At 48.2% G+C, this 20,300-nt stretch overlaps 1 protein-coding gene across 3 annotated transcripts in view; it reads left to right on the top strand.

Moving 5' to 3' along the window:
* The first annotated feature begins 1,635 nt into the window (after window positions 1-1,635).
* The window catches only part of LOC120943429 (BTB/POZ domain-containing protein KCTD5-like), a 75,641-nt gene continuing 56,976 nt past the window's right edge, over window positions 1,636-20,300 (top strand). The window contains exon 1 of one of the 3 annotated variants that reach the window (XM_040356719.1): window positions 1,636-2,034. In XM_040356719.1, coding sequence (XP_040212653.1) covers window positions 1,822-2,034 — 213 coding nt within the window. In that variant the 5' untranslated portion in view covers window positions 1,636-1,821. The remainder of the gene's footprint in view (window positions 2,035-20,300) is intronic. The other 2 variants (XM_040356721.1, XM_040356720.1) reach the window with 2 other exon arrangements.

The raw sequence follows: 20,300 nt of genomic DNA on the forward strand, positions 1-20,300 counted from the left end.
ATGTGGCACGGATAGGGTTGCCACCTGTTCGGTATTCACCCAGACAGTTTGGGTTTGGAATCATGCGTCCGGGTTTCACACTGTCTGAGACCCGGACACATTATTCAGACTGGACTTAGTCTCCCCCTCCCCCATTCTCACTCCTGCCTCTAAGTAAGTAGGCCAAGGTAAATCAGGGTTCTTAGAGCACTCATTACATCAGAGCTCCCCATTTGCACCAGAGGCCACAGTGCTCCCCCTTACATCAGAGTCCTTGCCGTACACCAGAGCATCCCTTATGTTAGAGTCCCCAGAGTTCTCCCTTACATCAGAGTACCTAGAGTTATCCCTTACATCAGAGTCCCCAGAGTTCTCCCTTACAGTGAAAGGGTAACACTGGAGATTCAGATGTAAAGGGGTAACTCCGTGGACTCTGATGTAAAGGAGTAACTCTGTGGACTCTGATGTAAAGGGGGAACTCTGTGGACTCTGATGTAAAGGGGGAACTCTGTGGACTCTGATATAAAGGGGGAACTATGTGGACTCTGATGTAAAGGGGGACTCTTGTGATTAACTTCATATGATTAGAAATATTATTTAATAGCAACATCTATGCATAGTTTCTGCATACTAGGAAAACAAAATTGCTGTGCAACGCTGAAGTGTTCGGGTTTGGCCTGAAGAAAAGTTGGCAACCCTAGGCACGGATGATCACTGATGTGGCATGGATGATCACTGATGTGGCATGGATGGTCACTGATGTGGCACAGATGAGCCATGGATGGGGATGGGTGAGCATGGATGAGGATGGATGAGCCATGGACGGTGATGGATAAGCTATGGTTGGGGATGGATGAGCCATAAATACTGGCTGGGGAGCGAAGGAATATCACTCTGCAAGGGAAGGCAAGAAGATAGGCAGGTGGCTGGCCGGGACTACAGCCAAGGCAGAATAATAATAATGTGAGTGGCGCTGAATGGGCATGCACCCGAAACTGAAGAAATATTCCCTCTGCTCCAAGCAGCACATGATCATCAGAAAGGGGCACAGATAATGAAAAAAATACACCCCCCTATGAGCGGCAGAGCTGGGTGTGTAATTCAGATTTTTTTTTTTTTATTCTGCACTGACTGACTTTGAAATTGCCCAAACCCCTGTTCAAATCCAATCTGGAGACAAAACCGGGGACAGACTTGGTCTTGGGACAGTGTCCTCAATCCGGGGACTGTCCCTGGAAACCGGGGACGTCTGGTCACCTTACTTTACGTGTATGGCACTTATCAAGGCTTGTGCCACTTTTGAAAGCAGAAGCCATCAGCTATTACCATATACAGCCAGTCACTTGTTTTGGCACCCGATGTACATGGCACGTGTGGCCCTCCAGGCACCGCCAGGGATTTTACGCCTCAGGAGCTGATAAGAGTCTGTGTGAATGAGGCCTAATGTGCATTCATTTTATAATCAGGAATAAACCAACACCATAGATGTATTGTGCTTTATTTTGTAATAATAGACAGTGCAGTAAATCAGGAGGCAGACACCGACTAGATATAAATCCACATTTATTTATACAGCTTCGCAGCTCAGTTGTGGAAGGACCAATCAGAGGTCCCCTCCTATCCAGGCGGGCTCCTTCCTCCCATAGCTCAGCAAGTTTCCAGTCTATAGCAATCCCTTTCAGGCGCCTTCCTTTGTTTACTTCCGTTGGGTGCATCACTGAGCACAGTCCCCCGGATCGGGGACTTCCGGAGAGTGGCCAGGAAGACTCTCAGCCCGCAGAAGGAGGAGACTATTGAAGAGCGGACACTTCCGGGGTTGTCAGTGACTGGGGAGTGACGGACATGGCGGAGGAGAGCTGTGAGCTGAATGGCTCCGGGGCGGCGGTGGGATGCCGGAGGTGTGCGGCTCCGGGGGAGAGAGGTGGGGTGTCTAAGTGGGTCCGGCTCAATGTGGGGGGGACGTGCTTCCTGACAACCCGACAGACCCTGTGCAGGGACCCCAAATCCTTCCTGTACCGGCTGTGCCAGGCGGACCCGGACCTGGACTCTGATAAGGTAAGGGGGACACTGAGGAGAAGGGAGGGAACACGGCGCAGGGGATGCACTGGGGAGGAGAGTGACACGGTGAGGGGGTGATAGGAGACACTAAAGAGAAGAGAGGGGGGAACAGGGGACACTGAGGAGAAGAGAGGGGGGAACAGGGGACACTGAGGAGAAGAGAGGAGGGGACAGGGGACACTGAGGAGAAGAGAGGAGGGGAACAGGGGACACTGAGGAGAAGAGAGGGGGGAACAGGAGACACTGAGGAGAAGAGAGGGGGGAACAGGGGACACTGAGGAGAAGAGAGGAGGGGACAGGGGACACTGAGGAGAAGAGAGGAGGGGAACAAGGGACACTGAGGAGAAGAGAGGGGGGAACAGGGGACACTGAGGAGAAGAGAGGAGGGCAACAGGGGACACTGAGGAGAAGAGAGGGGGGAACAGGGGACACTAAGAATAGAGGGGGGGACTACGACAGGGAACACTGAGGAGAAGAGAGGGGGGAACAGGAGACACTGAGGAGAAGAGAGGGGGGAACAGGGGACACTGAGGAGAAGAGAGGAGGGGACAGGGGACACTGAGGAGAAGAGAGGAGGGGAACAAGGGACACTGAGGAGAAGAGAGGGGGGAACAGGGGACACTGAGGAGAAGAGAGGAGGGCAACAGGGGACACTGAGGAGAAGAGAGGGGGGAACAGGGGACACTAAGAATAGAGGGGGGGACTACGACAGGGAACACTGAGGAGAAGAGAGGGGGGGAACAGGGGACACTGAGAAGAGAGGGGGGGGGGGACAGGGGAAAGTGAGAAGAGGGGGGGGACAGGGGAAAGTGAGAAGAGAGGGGGGGACAGGGGAAAGTGAGAAGAGAGGGGGGGACAGGGGAAAGTGAGAAGAGAGGGGGGGACAGGGGAAAGTGAGAAGAGAGGGGGGGACAGGGGAAAGTGAGAAGAGAGGGGGGGACAGGGGAAACGGAGAAGAGAGGGGGGAACGGTATAATGAGGAGAAGAGAGGGGTGAACAGGGGACACTGAGGAGAAGAGAGGGGGGTGACACTGAGGAGAAGAGAGGGGGGTGACACTGAGGAGAAGAGAGGGGGGGAACAGGGGACACTGAGGAGAAGAGAGGGGGGAACAGGGGACACTGAGGAGAAGAGAGGGGGGAACAGGGGACACTGAGGAGAAGAGAGGGGGGGAACAGGGGACACTGAGGAGAAGAGAGGGGGGAACAGGGGACACTGAGGAGAAGAGAGGGGGGAACAGGGGACACTGAGGAGAAGAGAGGGGGGGAAGAGGGGACACTGAGGAGAAGAGAGGGGGGGAAGAGGGGACACTGAGGAGAAGAGAGGGGGGGAAGAGGGGACACTGAGGAGAAGAGAGGGGGGGAAGAGGGGACACTGAGGAGAAGAGAGGGGGGGAAGAGGGGACACTGAGGAGAAGAGAGGGGGGGAAGAGGGGACACTGAGGAGAAGAGAGGGGGGGAAGAGGGGACACTGAGGAGAAGAGAGGGGGGGAAGAGGGGACACTGAGGAGAAGAGAGGGGGGGAAGAGGGGACACTGAGGAGAAGAGAGGGGGGGAAGAGGGGACACTGAGGAGAAGAGAGGGGGGGAAGAGGGGACACTGAGGAGAAGAGAGGGGGGGAAGAGGGGACACTGAGGAGAAGAGAGGGGGGGAAGAGGGGACACTGAGGAGAAGAGAGGGGGGGAAGAGGGGACACTGAGGAGAAGAGAGGGGGGGAAGAGGGGACACTGAGGAGAAGAGAGGGGGGGAAGAGGGGACACTGAGGAGAAGAGAGGGGGGGAAGAGGGGACACTGAGGAGAAGAGAGGGGGGGAAGAGGGGACACTGAGGAGAAGAGAGGGGGGAAGAGGGGACACTGAGGAGAAGAGAGGGGGGGAAGAGGGGACACTGAGGAGAAGAGAGGGGGGGAAGAGGGGACACTGAGGAGAAGAGAGGGGGGGAAGAGGGGACACTGAGGAGAAGAGAGGGGGGGAAGAGGGGACACTGAGGAGAAGAGAGGGGGGAAGAGGGGACACTGAGGAGAAGAGAGGGGGGAAGAGGGGACACTGAGGAGAAGAGAGGGGGGGAAGAGGGGACACTGAGGAGAAGAGGGGACACTGAGGAGAAGAGAGGGGGGGAAGAGGGGACACTGAGGAGAAGAGAGGGGGGGGAAGAGGGGACACTGAGGAGAAGAGAGGGGGGGGAAGAGGGGACACTGAGGAGAAGAGAGGGGGGGGAAGAGGGGACACTGAGGAGAAGAGAGGGGGGGAAGAGGGGACACTGAGGAGAAGAGAGGGGGGGGAAGAGGGGACACTGAGGAGAAGAGAGGGGGGGAAGAGGGGACACTGAGGAGAAGAGAGGGGGGGAACAGGGGACACTGAGGAGAAGAGAGAGAGAGGGGGTGACACTGAGGAGAAGAGAGGGGTGAACAGGGGACACTGAAGAGAGGGGGGGGTGACACTGAGGAGAAGAGAGGGGTGAACAGGGGACACTGAGGAGAAGAGAGGGGGGGAAGAGGGGACACTGAGGAGAAGAGAGGGGGGGAACAGGGGACACTGAGGAGAAGAGAGAGAGAGGGGGTGACACTGAGGAGAAGAGAGGGGTGAACAGGGGACACTGAAGAGAGGGGGGGTGACACTGAGGAGAAGAGAGGGGTGAACAGGGGACACTGAGGAGAAGAGAGGGGGGTGACACTGAGGAGAAGAGAGGGGGGGGTGACACTGAGGAGAAGAGGGACAGGGGACACTGAGAAGAGGGAGGGAGGGCAGGGATGCTGAGGAGAGGGGGGTGGGTGGGAGCAGGGGACACTGAGAAGAGGGGGGGACATGGTAGATGGGGGGGGGGCGCTAATGACAAATAGAAGTAGAATTATGGAAGAGGCGGTAAGAAGGGACACTAGAGAGACTGGTAGCAGGAGACACTTGAGAGGGGTCATGGGCAAAGGAGTGGCAGAGAATACCAGGGATGATAGGGAGCACTGAGAAGGATGGGTGGCAGAGTACACCAGTTCATGGTGGGGGTTCAGCCACTGCTGGTCTCGGACATGTGGTTTTATAGCACACTAAAGTTTGTTTTGGTAATGAAGAAACTTGGATCATGAGGTTTGGGAATGAGGTTTAGGTTGGAGTCGCACTCAGATTGGGAGATGAAAATGCTGAGGGTCTGGTCCCCAGAGAATGACACTGTGCTCTTCAGATCCTGAGTCCAATGACCAGTGCAGAGGCATTCATAGGCTGCCCATACTCTGCTGGGACTTGCTGAATACAAGAGCTGTTGGGTGACATTCCATGTCGATAGATTTCTTGTGTTTATCCCTTAGGACAGAATGGTAGAAATTTGGGGTGTGTGGCCGGAAAGTGCTGGCTGTATAGAGCCGAGGCTCTTGTCTGAAAGTGAGATTTGGGCTTCTACTGTTTTTTTTATTTGTTTTTTTAGTTCTCGAATGTAGTTTGTGAATGTAGAATGTAAGTTTTTGAATGTAACCATTTAAAAAAAAGTAGATGACTCAATACAGAAGGAGAAATACCATTTGGCGTGTCATTTGATTCCATGATGCTGTAATGGGGTCTGGTGATGACAGTAGGCACCATTCCGGTGTTCTGACAAAATGTCGAACCCAGAAGAAAATCGAACCACATCGCTTCCCTTGACGTGGAATCAGCTGTTGCAGAAAACCACACATATTGCGCATGCACAGTGCATCATCGCTGATGTCAGGACACTGCATGTCAAATTCGTCGACCATCTTGCTACACCCTGCAATCGGCTGTGCTGAGCCTGCAGTCAGAAGGCGGCAGCAGACATCTTTTTACACCCACCCAAGTCTTGCATTCCACACTTATTTTTAACAGTAAACTCGGCTTATATAGTGCAAAACAGTCTTTGGAAGGCCGCGACATTGTTTTGATGTTAAATTTTAAAAGCAGCTGAAATCCTGCAGATCTGACAGGTTTGCTAATCTGACAGAACACGGCTGCTTTTAAAATTCATCATATATAATATGTGTGAAATCAAATGCAAGACTTTGGGTGGGTGTAAAAAGATGTCCCCTGCCCCCTTCTGACTGCAGGCTTATTACAGCTGAGTGTGGGGTGTAGCAAGATGCCTGTCAGTTGACAAATTTGACATGCAGTGTCCTGACGTGAGTGATGATGCACTGCGCATGCGCAGATGACACGGTGCACATGCGCAGTACGTGAGATTTTCTGCAACAGCTGATTCCATATCACAGGAAGTGACGAGGTTCTATATTCTGCCGGGTTCAACATTTTGTCCTGGATATCCAGGCACTCCTTTTTCTTTCAGGTTTCCTATTATCACTTTAATGGGCTCTGCATGTGACTTATTTCACCTTTAGTGATGTGTCAGCAGGTTCAGCTCCACATGTCACATGACTAATCGTGCTTTCCTGAGGACTTGTGGGAACTGTACACCTTTATTTACGTTTGGGCAATTATTCCGATCACTTGTCTATGGACACTTAATATGAGATTATACGGGATTAACCTCAATGTCCCTTTAGCTGCCTTTATAACTCACCTGGTAGGCCAGGAGCCAAAATAATCTCTTCCAACATATGTCCTGACATCTGTCATTTTGAATGAGCTGGAAAACTTTTCACAACATCCAATCGTATCGCATTGCGTTCTTTAAATATACAACTGCCCATAGTGTTTGCGATGGTTCAGTAACTTATTCTATGCAGTTATACTCTGTATTAGACTATATTTTTGCAGAGGCCCTGGAGAAAAAAATGGTGGTTGTTGCAATTTAATATGTCGCACTATTTGCGTAGCAGTTTATCACACGCCGAATTGTAGAAAAAAATAAAATGAATGGTGAACACTAGGGTTGTCCCGATACCAGTATCGGTATCGGGACCGATACCCCCGATACTAAAATAGAATACTTGCCGCCCGCTGCCGCCGCCGCAAACCCGTCGCCGCAAAGCCGCCGTCGCCGTTAATCAGCGTGCGGGGAACAGCTTTCGTTTGAATAGCTGTATCCCCGCCGCGTATAGACACTCCCTCTTGCGCGGGATTGGACGGATGATCTGTCCAATCCCGCGCAAGGGGGAGTGTCTATACACGGCGGGGATACAGCTATTCAAACGAAAGCTGTTCCCCGCACGCTGATTAACGGCGGCACGTGCGGCATCATCCAGGTATGGGGGACATGGCTGGAATGTGGGGGACATGGCTGGATATGTTGGGGACATGGCTGCAATATGTGGGGGACGCATTTTAAAAAAGTATCGGTATCGGCGAGTGCATAAAAAAAAGTATCGGTACTTGTACTCAGTCCTAAAAAAGTGGTATCGGGACAACCCTAGTAAACACAAACACAATACAATATCTTATCTTTTGGCAAAATATAAAAGATAATGTTACATGGAGTAAAAAGATGTCAAACGTGTTATGTTTTGAGTAGGTGGGGGGTAGGTGTTGCCTTTAACACCTCAATACAAGTGTGTGTGTGTGTGTGTGTGTGTGTGTGTTATTATAATCTATTATATTGAGGCAATTAAAGGTGTCCTCTTCCTTTTTTATTATCTTGATTGTCTGTCTGTGTTTGGCCGTTAAGCAGTCATTGCAGCTACTGTCACATTGTGTCGATTGAAAAGAGGAAGCGTGCATCCTGGATCCATGCAGTCATTGCAAATAGGGAATCAAGTTCTGGGTCATGTATAATGACCTCCATACAGTACCGGGAAAGTCTTCTATAGCCCAGGGCAAAAATGCCAAACTGTGACCCCCCCCCATGGATGAGCATTATGCGTCAGCAAAAACACTGCACCGCCGCCACGCTGGTGGCAGTGATCGGGATCCTGATCGCTCTGATTGGCAACAATGGCTGATAAGTGGACAGTACAGCTTCTCCCTCTGCAGGTAACCACACCCCTGACTGGTCACATATTTGTGGTGGGGGGTGAGGGGCCCCAGGATGGTTGGTGGAGAAGGAGGACCCCTGGGTGGCTGGGGGAGAAGGAGATGACATCTCACCCAACCCCCCCCCCCCTTATATGTCTCAAAGTCCTCCCGGTCACTAACTCCAACTCCAGATCACCCAAACTCCACATCAGGCGGACATGGCTCCCAGTCCATTCCTCTTCCACCCCCCCCCCCTATTCAAACCAATGGCCACGCATAGCCACCTCCCCACCTCCATTCAGTCTCCAACCCCCACCCCATGCAACCCTCAAAAATCTGAGGTCCCATCCATTCTATCCCTGGACTCCTCCATCCTTCCTTTCTTATTCATGGATTCCTCTGCTATCCCCAGACTCCTCAATCCTTTTCCTATTCATTGATTCCTTCTTCCCTATCCCCAGACTCCTCAATCCTTTTCCTATTCATTGATACCTCCTTCCCTATCCCCAGACTCCTCAATCCTTTTCCTATTCATTGATTCCTCCTTCCCTATCCCCAGACTCCTCCATCCATCCTTTCATATTCATGGATTCTTCCTTCCCTATCCCCAGACTCCTCAATCCTTCCTTTCCTATTCATTGATTCCTCCTTCCCTATGCCGGACTCCTCAATCCTTTTCCTATTCATGGATTCCTCTTTCCCTATCCCCGGACTCCTCAATCCTTTTCCTATTCATGGATACCTCCTTCCCTATCCCCAGACTCCTCAATCCTTTTCCTATTCATGGATTCCTCCTTCCCTATCCCCAGACTCCTCAATCCTTTTCCTATTCATGGATTCCTCCTTCCCTATCCCTGGACTCCTCATTCCTTCCTTTGATTCTTTAATCCTTCAGTTCTCCTGACTGCTTGAATTTGTTAATGAAAACCATGGGCAGTAATGGTGATTCATCGCCAATTCGAATCGTTGACATGATGATCGGAATAGAATCGTGAGCCCACTGAAGATGCGCACCTCTACTGGGAGGAGGAGAGTAGATGGGGTTAAAAAGCACGGAACTTGGATCAAAAAACCGCAACAAAATATAGATGAGTTTTTGTGTTTCCATTAAAGTCTTTTGCCAAAATTGTGCTAGAATTGCACCACAGTAGTACAGGACCCCTTTCCAGTATCACGTCATGCTGTGCTGCATTGATTATAATCAGCATCGTTCAAAACCATGTGATTGTCATGCGATTTCTTCTAAGATTACACTCGTGTGACACAGGCCTTGGTTGTACTTCAAAGGTCATTGCCACTCAAAGCTGAAGAATATATTCACACTTTAATTGTCCATACTGTAGAAGAAATACATTGAGAAGTCTAGTTTTGAGAAGTACATTTTTGTTGCAGTAGGGAATGGAGATGCAAACTATTGCAGAGATATTACACCATTGTTGGGTGTTTTATCCAATCTGTGCCTTTTTTGTGGAGTTCCTATGAACAAAGTCAGGCATTTCTTTCAATCCGGTTGTTTTAAATGCCTGGGATAGTGTACAAGGCAAGGCTTTGCTGTCTCGCCCAGCCATTCATGAATGCAAGCCTTAAAATAGCAGTACTAAGTGGGAATACAGATAACTACCATTGTAGTGACACTGACCAGGCCCACATAATGCAGTGAGGCTTTGTTTTGCATCTCAAGCAGTTTTGTAGATTTCTTTGTAATGTGATGTATTGGGAAAAATAATAAGTGGCCCCATTTAGTTAAACTAATTCAGGACACCTCCAAGATGTAGAGTAGAATATAAAGGTCCATATTTCAGTCTTATGTAATGTATAAGAAGAGGGAGGGGCCCATCCTGTAATGACTAGTTTGGGAACAGGATACATTATAAAAATGCTTATTGCTTTCACTCCATCTAATGGCCCTGCTTGGGAAAAAGTCCACATGCATTATTTATCTTGATCAATATTCTAATGTGCATTAAACTAGCTAAATTGCTGGTAAACTGTAACTCCCCCGTTAGGTATCTGTCCATTGCACCCCACTGTTCTTCCCAAAAAAATTCTCAGGCCACCTATGATGGGACTGCTGAATGTGTGTCTTTACTACTTTTTGCTAGCTTAAAGTGGAGGTTCACACTAGATCCAGCCCAGTTCTGCATATAAAATGACACTGACCTTCTTTTTTTTTTTTTTTTTTTTCCCCGTAGATAGCATTTAGCCGTGGAATTCACCGCGGCTTCCGGGTAGGGAATCCCGCGGGAGTGGGCGTTCCTATTGACATGCCAATTGATTGACATACTAAACGACAGCGCGTCACGACTTCCCGAAGGAAGCTCGGGTCGGCTCGGCTCTATTCGGCGCCTGCGCACCGGCGCCGAATGGAGCCGAGCTTCTTTCGGGAAGTCGTGACGCGCTGTGTGCGCCGTCGTTTAGCACTACCCGGAAGCCGTGGTGAATTCCATGGCTAAACGCTATCTACGGGGGAAAAAAACGGTCAGTGTCATTTTTTATGCAGAACTGGGCTGGATCTAGTGTTAGAAATTTTTTATAGGGTGAACCTCCACTTTAAAAACTTGGAGGTCATGACAGACATGCACACAGGTGTTTAAAAAAATAAAATACCGCGTTGAGACCCGTACAGCATATAGCTTTTCAAGGACCTGAAAGCAGCAGTGTTGTATATTATGAGCCCAATCACACTGCTGCGTTGTGCTCATTACTTTGTACTGTGGGTAATTCCATAAAATTCCATAGACAATTCTGCTGTTGTAGTCAGTATTTTTATGAACTATGCATGTAGATGTATGAGCATGCGTACATGCTGGGAATAAAAACTTAGTTTGAGGGATAGTTAAAAGATTTTTTTTTTTTACACATGTGAAGTCTTTACAAACATTTTATGCATCTAAAGTGTGAACAATTTTTTTTTTTATGTACAATAACCTCCTTTTTCTTAATGCAGGATAGTACTGACGGTAGGATCCTGTGTAGATATTGGTATTTTGCTACACCCATGTGCATGAGCCCTAAAAGTCCTGGCTGGCAACGGACAACACTAATATACCTTGCGTTTCCCTTTTTACACTTGAAACTCACATTTTTAGACTGAGATTACATGCGTTGTTTGAGGGCCCCATCATTCATTGAGGCTCCCTCAGCGGCCAATAAGGCCACTTTCACACTGAGGCGCTTCTAAACTGCAAGTAAAAACACTGAGCGCTTTTCAAAAGCTTTCCATTCATTTCAATGGAGAGGGGAGTTTTTCACAGCCCTGCCAGCACACTGCCCCAGTGTGAAAGCATTCATTGATTTTAATGGAAATGGGTTTTTGTGAGATTTTTAGGCACTGTTTTTAGCGTGAAAGTAGCCTAAGAGCATGTTTGATGTACAGGCAGTTAGGCTCCATTCACACAAATGCGTTTTTTGATGCATTTTGCAGAAATGCAGGGATATTTTTTAACATGGTTTGCTATGGAACATATTCACATCAATGCTTTTTCTTTATCGTACATCACGGGACACAGAGCGGCATTCATTACTATATGGGTTATATGGAGTACCTTCAGGTGTAGACACTGGCAATCTCAAACAGGAAATGCCCCTCCCTATATAACCCCCTCCCATAGGAGGAGTACCTCAGTTTTTACGCCAGTGTCTTAGGTGTTAGTCATGGTTTAGCTTGCCTCCGCATCCTTGGGATTAGGTGAGCTACCGGTTCTGTCCAAAAAAGCCTCAGCGCTAAAGTGGTCAGTAACCGGACCCCAAACCCTTGGGGTATAGCCCATAATGCTTTTCTTTTTAGAGAGCTGGACCCTGGGCCCAGAACTTAGAAACCTTTGGGTACCTAAAGTTTTCTGTTGCCAGGGTGCTATATGGGCCCAGGACAGTGGATCCTTCATAGGAACCCAGGGCCTGAAGGTCTAGACATCCCCACCGAGATGGGGGAAGATTGGGCCTCTTGCTTGGCAAAGTCCTGCGGCATGGAGCAGGTAAGTGAGGGGAAAACTTGCGGAACTTGGTTCTTAGCAGGTTTTTTTCTGGGGGGTCACAGGGGACATGCCTAAAGTTATGCACTGCATCTGGCAAACTAGTCACATATCATAAAGATAGGATGGCTCTCTATGTATTATTCCCCATAAGATGTGACCTCCCTTGTAGTGTTGGAAAAGCATTGAGTGGGGCCTGTGTTATATAAAAATATATGTGTGTGTCAGAGAGCTTTGCTTACCTGCAGGCCTCCAGGCGATGCTCCATTCAGTCTTCCTCCTTAGAGCCTGCAAGCAGGCAAAACGCTGACCTCCTCATGGTTCCAGGCTGCAGGCTGCAGTTTGCTGGAACAGAGAGGTCCCTTCCTCCCAAAATCCCCCCCCCCCTCCCCCTGTCGGGAGGGGCATTTCCTGTTTGAGGTTGCTGGGGGGGAAGGGCGGGTCAGTGGCTTAAAGGAAGGGGCGGCCCTTCCTTGTTTGTTCCATCAATACTTTGGAACTGAGGAGAAAGACCAGAGCGGCAGCACGGGGCGCCGAGGACACACAGTGGCCAGAAAGGATATTGCAGTCTTCAGAGGACTGTTTTGTCAAGCCTAGAAATAGGCTGTTTCTTTTCCATCTCATAGTTTTTCTTTGCAATACTACTCAGGGGGACAGAATGTTTTTTCTTTCCTGGATTTGAAACAAAAACGAAAAAAAAAAAAAAAAAAGTCATCTAGGGGAGAGGAAGCATTTTTTTATCCCCCAAACAGGTGTTTGGACAATTAACTTTTATAGTTCCAAATACCAATAGGTAGCAGATGTACCTCGGTATTGTACCATGGTATGCCGCTGTTTTCCCTACAGGGAGCCTTGGGGCCATCGGGATCTGGGGCTGGAGCTGACGCGGGTCAGTCCAACCCTAAGATGGTCACGGAGGAGGTATTACTCACCTCTTTAAAAGAGATGCAGAAAAGCATGGGAAAAATGATATCCGCAGCTATGCGGGGCAGTAAGCGGAATAGATCTCCGTCGCCCGAGCGCGGACCCTCAGAAGAGGAGGTCCTTTCCTCAGGGGAATTGGACGACCTCTTGGACACGGACCAAGTAGGTTCAGGGATCGAAGACCCGGATACAGAGGAGTCTGGGGCAGTCTCCCTGAGGGAGAGCTGGTGGATTCAAGGATTGTCGGACTTGGTCCATAGGACATTCAACTTGCCAGTACCAGATCTCCAGGTATCGACGGTTTCAGCTTTGGGCTCACTGAGGGCGCCTCAAAGCAATGCTGTGTTTCCGATCCATCCTCTATTAGAGGGAATTTTGTTCCAAGATTGGAACAAGCCAGATAAGATCTTCTTACCACCTAAAAGGTTCTCTGTCCTATATCCTATGGAAGAAAATTTTTCCAAAAGATGGGCTACTCCTGCAGTGGACGCAGCCATCTCATGTGTTAACAGATCGTTAACATGCCCTGTAGAAAACATACAGGTGTTCAAGGATCCAGTTGATAAGCGCTTGGAAGCACTACTTAAGAACTCCTTCACTACTGCAGGGGCAGTAGTACAGCCAGCTGTGGCTGCGATTGGGGTCGCTCAAGCATTATCGGATCAATTTAAGCAGATGCTTAAACTTATTCCGGCCCAGCAGGCAGAAAAATTTTCGGATGTCCCTAAGGCCATATGTTTTACGGTAGACGCAATCAAGGATTCTATCCAGCAAGCGTCACGTTTATCGTTATCCCTTATCCATATGAGAAGACTCTTATGGTTAAAAAGCTGGGAGGCTGAGCCCCCATGCAAGAAGCTCCTGGTAGGGTTCCCCTTCCATGGAGGACGACTCTTCGGAGAAGACCTAGATAAATACATTCAGACCATTTCAAACGGCAAGAGTACTCTCTTGCCAACTAAGAAGAAGGTTCAGGGACCTGCGTTTAAACGACAGTATTCCCCTGGGCAGGGGCCCTCTAATGCCAAGCAGTATCGACGGCCTCCTGCAAAAGCAAACTTCGGCTTCAACAGCAGATCACAAGGACAGGCTGTTAGAGGCAAAAGGCAGTGGTTTCGCAAACCAGCAAAACCAGCCCCCAAGCCAACCTTATGAAGGGGCGCCCCCACCCACGAAGGTGGGGGGAAGGCTGCGACTCTTTTCAGAGATTTGGGAAGCCAGCATTCCCGACGAGTGGGTACGGTCTTCCGTGGCCACAGGCTACAAATTAGATTTCCTAAGGTTAACTCCTCCTCATTTACAGAAGTCGAGGATTCCAAACGATCCGGAAAAGGGAGCCGCATTAAGATCGGCATTAGATCATCTACTTTCCCAGGAAGTAATAGTAGAGGTACCAGTCCTGGAACAGGGGCTGGGTTTCTACTCCAACCTATTCATCATCCCAAAATCCAATGGAGATGTCAGGCCAATTTTGGACCTAAAGATGGTAAATGCATATCTAAAGATCCGCTCATTTCGGATGGAATCCGTGCGGTCAGCAGCTGCCACACTCCAGAAGGACGACTTCATGGCGTCCATAGACATAAAGGATGCCTACCTTCATGTTCCAATTTATCAGCCACATCAAAGATATCTACGCTTCATGGTGGCTTCGCGTCACTTCCAATTCGTGGCGCTTCCCTTCGGGTTGGCTACGGCCCCCCGGGTGTTCACGAAGGTCCTAGCTCCAATCCTAGCCAAACTAAGGATCCAAGGGGTCACGATCCTAGCATACCTGGACGACCTCCTAGTCATAGATCACTCGTCTCCCGGCTTGGAGCGAGCAGTGGCCCTCACGGTCCAATACCTCGAGAGGTTCGGCTGGGTCCTAAATCGAGAAAAGTCAGCTTTCCAGCCCACAAAGCAGTTGGAATATCTCGGCATGAGATTAGACACAGAACAACAAGGAGTGTTCCTACCTCTGAGGAAGGTAAAAGCCATCAAGGAATTAATCCTACTGGTTCTAAGCAAGAAAGAACCGACTATTCGCCTATGTATGAGGTTACTAGGCAAGATGGTGGCCACATTCGAGGCGGTACCATACGCCCAGAGCCACACTCGCATCCTACAGGCAGCCATCCTGTCAGCATGGAGCAGAAGGCCACAGGCCTTGGATATCCCGTTGCCGCTCTCATCAAGAGTCCGACAAAGTCTGTGTTGGTGGTTAGACCCTCAGAATCTACTGAAGGGGAGGTCTTTCAGCCCAGTGGCTTGGAAGATAGTGACCACAGACGCCAGCCTGACGGGCTGGGGAGCAATTTTGGATGGTTGCACTCGCCAAGGTACTTGGGCAAAGCCAGAGAAGCAGTTGCCCATCAACATCTTGGAGCTCAGAGCTGCTCGACTAGCCCTCAGGGCTTGGACGTCAAAATTGCAGGGGTTCCCGGTGAGAATTCAATCAGACAATGCCACGGCCGTGGCACACATAAATCACCAAGGGGGAACCAGGAGTCAAGCCGCTCAGAGAGAGGTGAGCTTGATTCTTCTATGGGCAGAGGCTCATGTGCCCTGCATATCGGCAATATTCATTCCAGGAGTGGACAACTTTCAGGCGGACTTCTTAAGCCGCCAGACTCTATGGCCGGGGGAATGGTCTCTGCATCCACTAGTCTTTCAAGCACTCTGCCAAAGATGGGGAGTGCCGGACGTGGATATCATGGCATCGAGACTCAACAAGAAACTAGACAGGTTCATGTCCCGCTCAAGGGATCCGATGGCCTGCGGAACCGATGCGTTGGTTTGCCCTTGGCATCAGTTCAAACTTCTTTATGCGTTTCCCCCGCTCCAGTTACTACCCCGCCTGCTGCGCAGGATCCGGGTGGAGCACATACCAGTCATCCTGGTAGCTCCAGCATGGCCCAGAAGGGCATGGTACTCACTAATCTTAAGGATGGTAGTGGGAGACCCTTGGACTCTTCCTCTACGGCCAGACCTGCTATCGCAAGGTCCGATCCTCCACCCTGCCTTACGGCATATAAATATGACGGCCTGGAAGCTGAATCCCTGATTCTCAGGGGTAGAGGTCTGTCTCAGAAAGTAATCTCTACCCTAATCAGAGCCAGGAAACCGGTCTCTAGGGTGATTTATTACAGGGTCTGGAAGGCCTATGTAGGCTGGTGTGAGTCCAAGCGATGGCTTTCTCGCAAATTTACCATCGATAGAGTATTAAGTTTTCTCCAGCTAGGAGTGGATAAATGATTGGCATTAAGCACAATCAAAGGACAGATTTCTGCTCTGTCAGTGTGGTTTCAGCGGCCGCTGGCCACCCACTCGCTGGTTAAGACCTTCCTTCAAGGGGTCTTGCGTATTAAACCTCCAGTTAAATCCCCGCTTTGTCCGTGGGATTTAAATCTTGTTCTGTCAAGTTTACAGAAACAACCGTTTGAGCCGTTGGCTGATATTCCTTTGGTTCTACTGACAAGGAAGTTAGTATTTTTGGTTGCCATAGTTTCCGCAAGAAGAGTTTCGGAGCTGGCAGCCTTATCCTGTAAGGAACCATATCTTGTTTTTCATAAGGACAGGGTCGTTCTCCGCCCTCATCCTTCCTTCCTTCCGAAGGTCATATCCAGTTTTCATTTGAACCAGGATTTGGTATTACCATCCTTCTTCCCTAAACCTACTTCCAGAAAGGAAGGGTTGCTGCATACCTTGGATATTGTCAGGGCCATGAAGGCCTATCTTAAAGCTACAAAGAAGATCCGGAAGACAGATGTGCTGTTCATTCTACCGGATGGGCCCAAGAAGGGGCAGGCAGCTGCAAAGTCCACCATTTCTAGGTGGATTAAGCAATTAATCACTCAGGCCTACGGCTTGAAAGGGTTGCCTCCTCCAGTATCATTAAAGGCTCATTCTACTAGGGCCATGGGCGCCTCCTGGGCAGCACACCACCAGATCTCTATGGCTCAAGTTTGCAAGGCGGCAACCTGGTCTTCTGTCCACACGTTTACAAAATTCTACAAGTTGGACGTAAGAAGGAATACTGATACTGCCTTCGGGCAGGCAGTGCTGCAGGCTGCAGTTTGAGACCCTCGGATTCCGGGGGCTCCTCTTGTTCGAGTTAAATTTAAAAATTTTATTTTTCTCAACTAAGTTGGATTTATTATGATTTGAGTATATCTCTAAATTAAATCCTTTTGTCTTGGAGATGTTCTCCCTCCCCTCATTGTAAGCATTGCTTTGGGACATCCCATATAGTAATGAATGCCGCTCTGTGTCCCGTGATGTACGATAAAGAAAAAGAGATTTTTAATACAGCTTACCTGTAAAATCTTTTTCTTGGAGTACATCACGGGACACAGAGCTCCCACCCCTCTTTTTTGAGGACCATTTTGGGAGGCATACTGCTTGCTACAAAACTGAGGTACTCCTCCTATGGGAGGGGGTTATATAGGGAGGGGCATTTCCTGTTTGAGATTGCCAGTGTCTACACCTGAAGGTACTCCATATAACCCATATAGTAATGAATGCCGCTCTGTGTCCCGTGATGTACTCCAAGAAAAAGATTTTACAGGTAAGCTGTATTAAAAATCTCTTTTTTGTGCCTCTGCGTTTTTGGAAAGGGTCGGGGACTTTTTTTCCCCAGAAAAAGCAGCGTTTTGCATGTAATGGAATTCAATGGACCCGCATCCAAAACGCAAGTACTGCGATTTGCGTTTTTTTTTTTTTTACCTGTTTATAGCTGGTTGTTAAAGCAAAAACAAATAATCGGTAAAATCGCAGTAAAAACGTGTGTCAAAATGCAGCAAGCACCGCAAAAAGCACTGCAAACATGCTCAAAAGCAACATGCATAGGTGTGAATCATACCTTAGAGTGCCTTGGCCATTAATTAAGGGACATTCACGCTCCAGTAACAGTGTAACTAACTTGGAGGGTCATAGAAGAGAATTTTTGTCTAAAAAGGTAAATGTAGGCACCTGTCCCAAGTCAAGACGTTCATATAAACCGAGTGTAGGTTCTGTTTTCAGATTCCATAGAGAGATGATATGCATAGGGAAGGAACTAGTGTGATTTAAAGTGTTCCTGTAAAAATGGGAATATGGAAGCTGCCATTTCTGACTTGTATGTGAAGGGTGGAGAGATCCTTTTAAAGCGGAGTTCCACCCAATAATGTAACTTCTGCTTTTCGCAATCCTGTGTAATCCAGGTATTTGCTCCCACTTCCAGCCAGTCTGTTGACATTTTCTATACCAATAAACACTATTTCTATGTATATCCCAGTGGTCTGGCTTTTAAAGTCCCAATTCAGGGGGAATATTGTTCCACTTTCGGGCATAGGTCGCCACGGTGACATACACCACGTCCGGCTCCTTCTCCGTCCAACCCCCCCGCTGTCTTCTGGGAGACACAAAAAATTGTACATGTTAGAAGTATAAAGAATTTAGTCTGATATAGATGTTATTTGGGTGAACCTCCGCTTTAAAGCAGTTGTAAACCCGCATGAAATTTTTTATTTATTTTTTTCTCCTGTAAGGCAAAAGTCATAATGAGCTAGTATGCACCGCATATTAGCTCATTATGAAATACTTACCTCGGAACGAGGTGTGTAGCACTTACCTGGTCCACGCCGAGCGAGATTTCATCTTGCCTCGGCGTGTCTTCCGGGTATCGCCGCTCCAGCGCTGTGATTGGCTGGAGCGGCGATGACGTCACGCGTGCGCGCAGGAGATTTAAAACTCGGCAAGGTCCGGCGGCTGCCGGTCCTTTCGCCGTAGATCCCTCCTGCGCATTGCGAGGGGAATATCTCCTAAACCGTGCAGGTTTAGGAGATATTCTCCTTGCCTACAGGTAAGCCTTGTTATAGGCTTACCTGTAGGTAAAAGTAAAAAAAGTGGGTTTACAACCACTTTAAGTAGTAGTCTTCCAGTTTGTATTTATAGGTCACTTGGGGCTCATTCTGATACACCCTGAGACCCATTCTTTGTGCTAAACTGCTTTTTTGCTGTGTGTGCTCATTTATCTTGGATCAGTGCACAGACAGCCCATAGAAGTGGATGCAGATTCAGCAGCTGTAATGACACAGTCATGTGTCAAAATTTGACACATGGGCAGGAGCGGGTGCATTCGGATCAGAACACACACACACACACACACACACACACACACACACACACACACACACACACACACACACACACGCTGTGCATTTGGGTTTGTGCTCCTGCCCACATGTAAAATTTTAACTGTTCATGCAGCCACTGCGTCTGAATGTTCCCATCTGAAGTTTGCTAAATAAAGTGACTTTGTCCGACTCTTCTGGAAGTGTCTGGATGTACCCCATGTGTGATGTGGTTCCATCCGCCTATCCCAACATCACTACAGGGCAAAGTGGTGATGAGTCAACCGACCAACAAATGCGGTTCCATCACAGCTAGATACTTATACTGTAGCATGCAATAAACTTTACAGTAGTGAAGCAGTTTAGAGCCGTTTACATATGTAATTGCTATGTTTGTTGTATTGGTAAATACTTGTGTTAAATATGTAAAGCCTTCTTGATTTTTGCATCTTTCCAGCTTTCAGATGAGCTTCTCTGTTGGGTCTATTTTGGGTCTCCCTGCTTGATTTGCATTCACACAGAAAAGGATTTGCCTATTTACAGCCTTCTGGGAGAGAACCCAGGAAACCTTACAAGTGCTTTAAGGAAAAAAGATTCGCCAACTGAACAATTGGTTAATCAAATGAGGAAACTTTAAATGTTTCAGACAGCATCTGCTGTTTAAAAGCTTAGAAGGGAATTCAAGCTTTACCTAACTACTATTTTTTAAAATTGTCTCTCCAAGTCCTGTCGGGGAGAGGAGACCGATGCTGTGTCCTTTGTACATAGAGACACAGATCGGTCACCTCCCCCAGTCAGTCCCCTACAGTTAGACTCGCTCACTAGGGTACACATTTAACCCCTTCCCTGACAGTCACATTTACACAGTAATCGGTGCATATTTATAACACTGTTCGCTGTATAAATGTGATTGGTCCCAAAATAGTGTCAAGTGTCCGGTGTGTCTGCCGCAATATCGCAGTCACGATAAAAATCACTGATCGGCACAATTACTAGTAAAAAAAAAAAAAAAAAAATGCTATAAATCTATCTATTCCCTATTTTGTAGCCGCTATAACTTTTGCGCAAACAAATCAATATACGCTTATTGCATATTTTTTTTTTTTTTACCAAAAATATGTAGAAGAATATGTATTGGCCAAAACTGAGGACATTTTTATTTTATATATTTTGGGGTATATTTATTATAGTAAAAAATATTGCTATTTATTTATTTATTTATTTATTTATTTATTATTTAAATTGTCACTCTTTTTTGTTTATAGCCAAAAAAATAAAAACCGCAGAGGTGATCAAATACCACCAAAAGAAAGCTCTATTTGTAGGGGGAAAAAAATATTAAAATTTTATTTGGGTAAAGTGTAGCATGACCTTGCAATTGTCATTCAAATTGTGACAGCGCTGACAGCTAAAAAATTGCTTGGACAG

The sequence above is a fragment of the Rana temporaria genome, chromosome 6 (assembly GCF_905171775.1).
Source record: "Rana temporaria chromosome 6, aRanTem1.1, whole genome shotgun sequence".
NCBI lineage: Eukaryota > Metazoa > Chordata > Amphibia > Anura > Ranidae > Rana > Rana temporaria.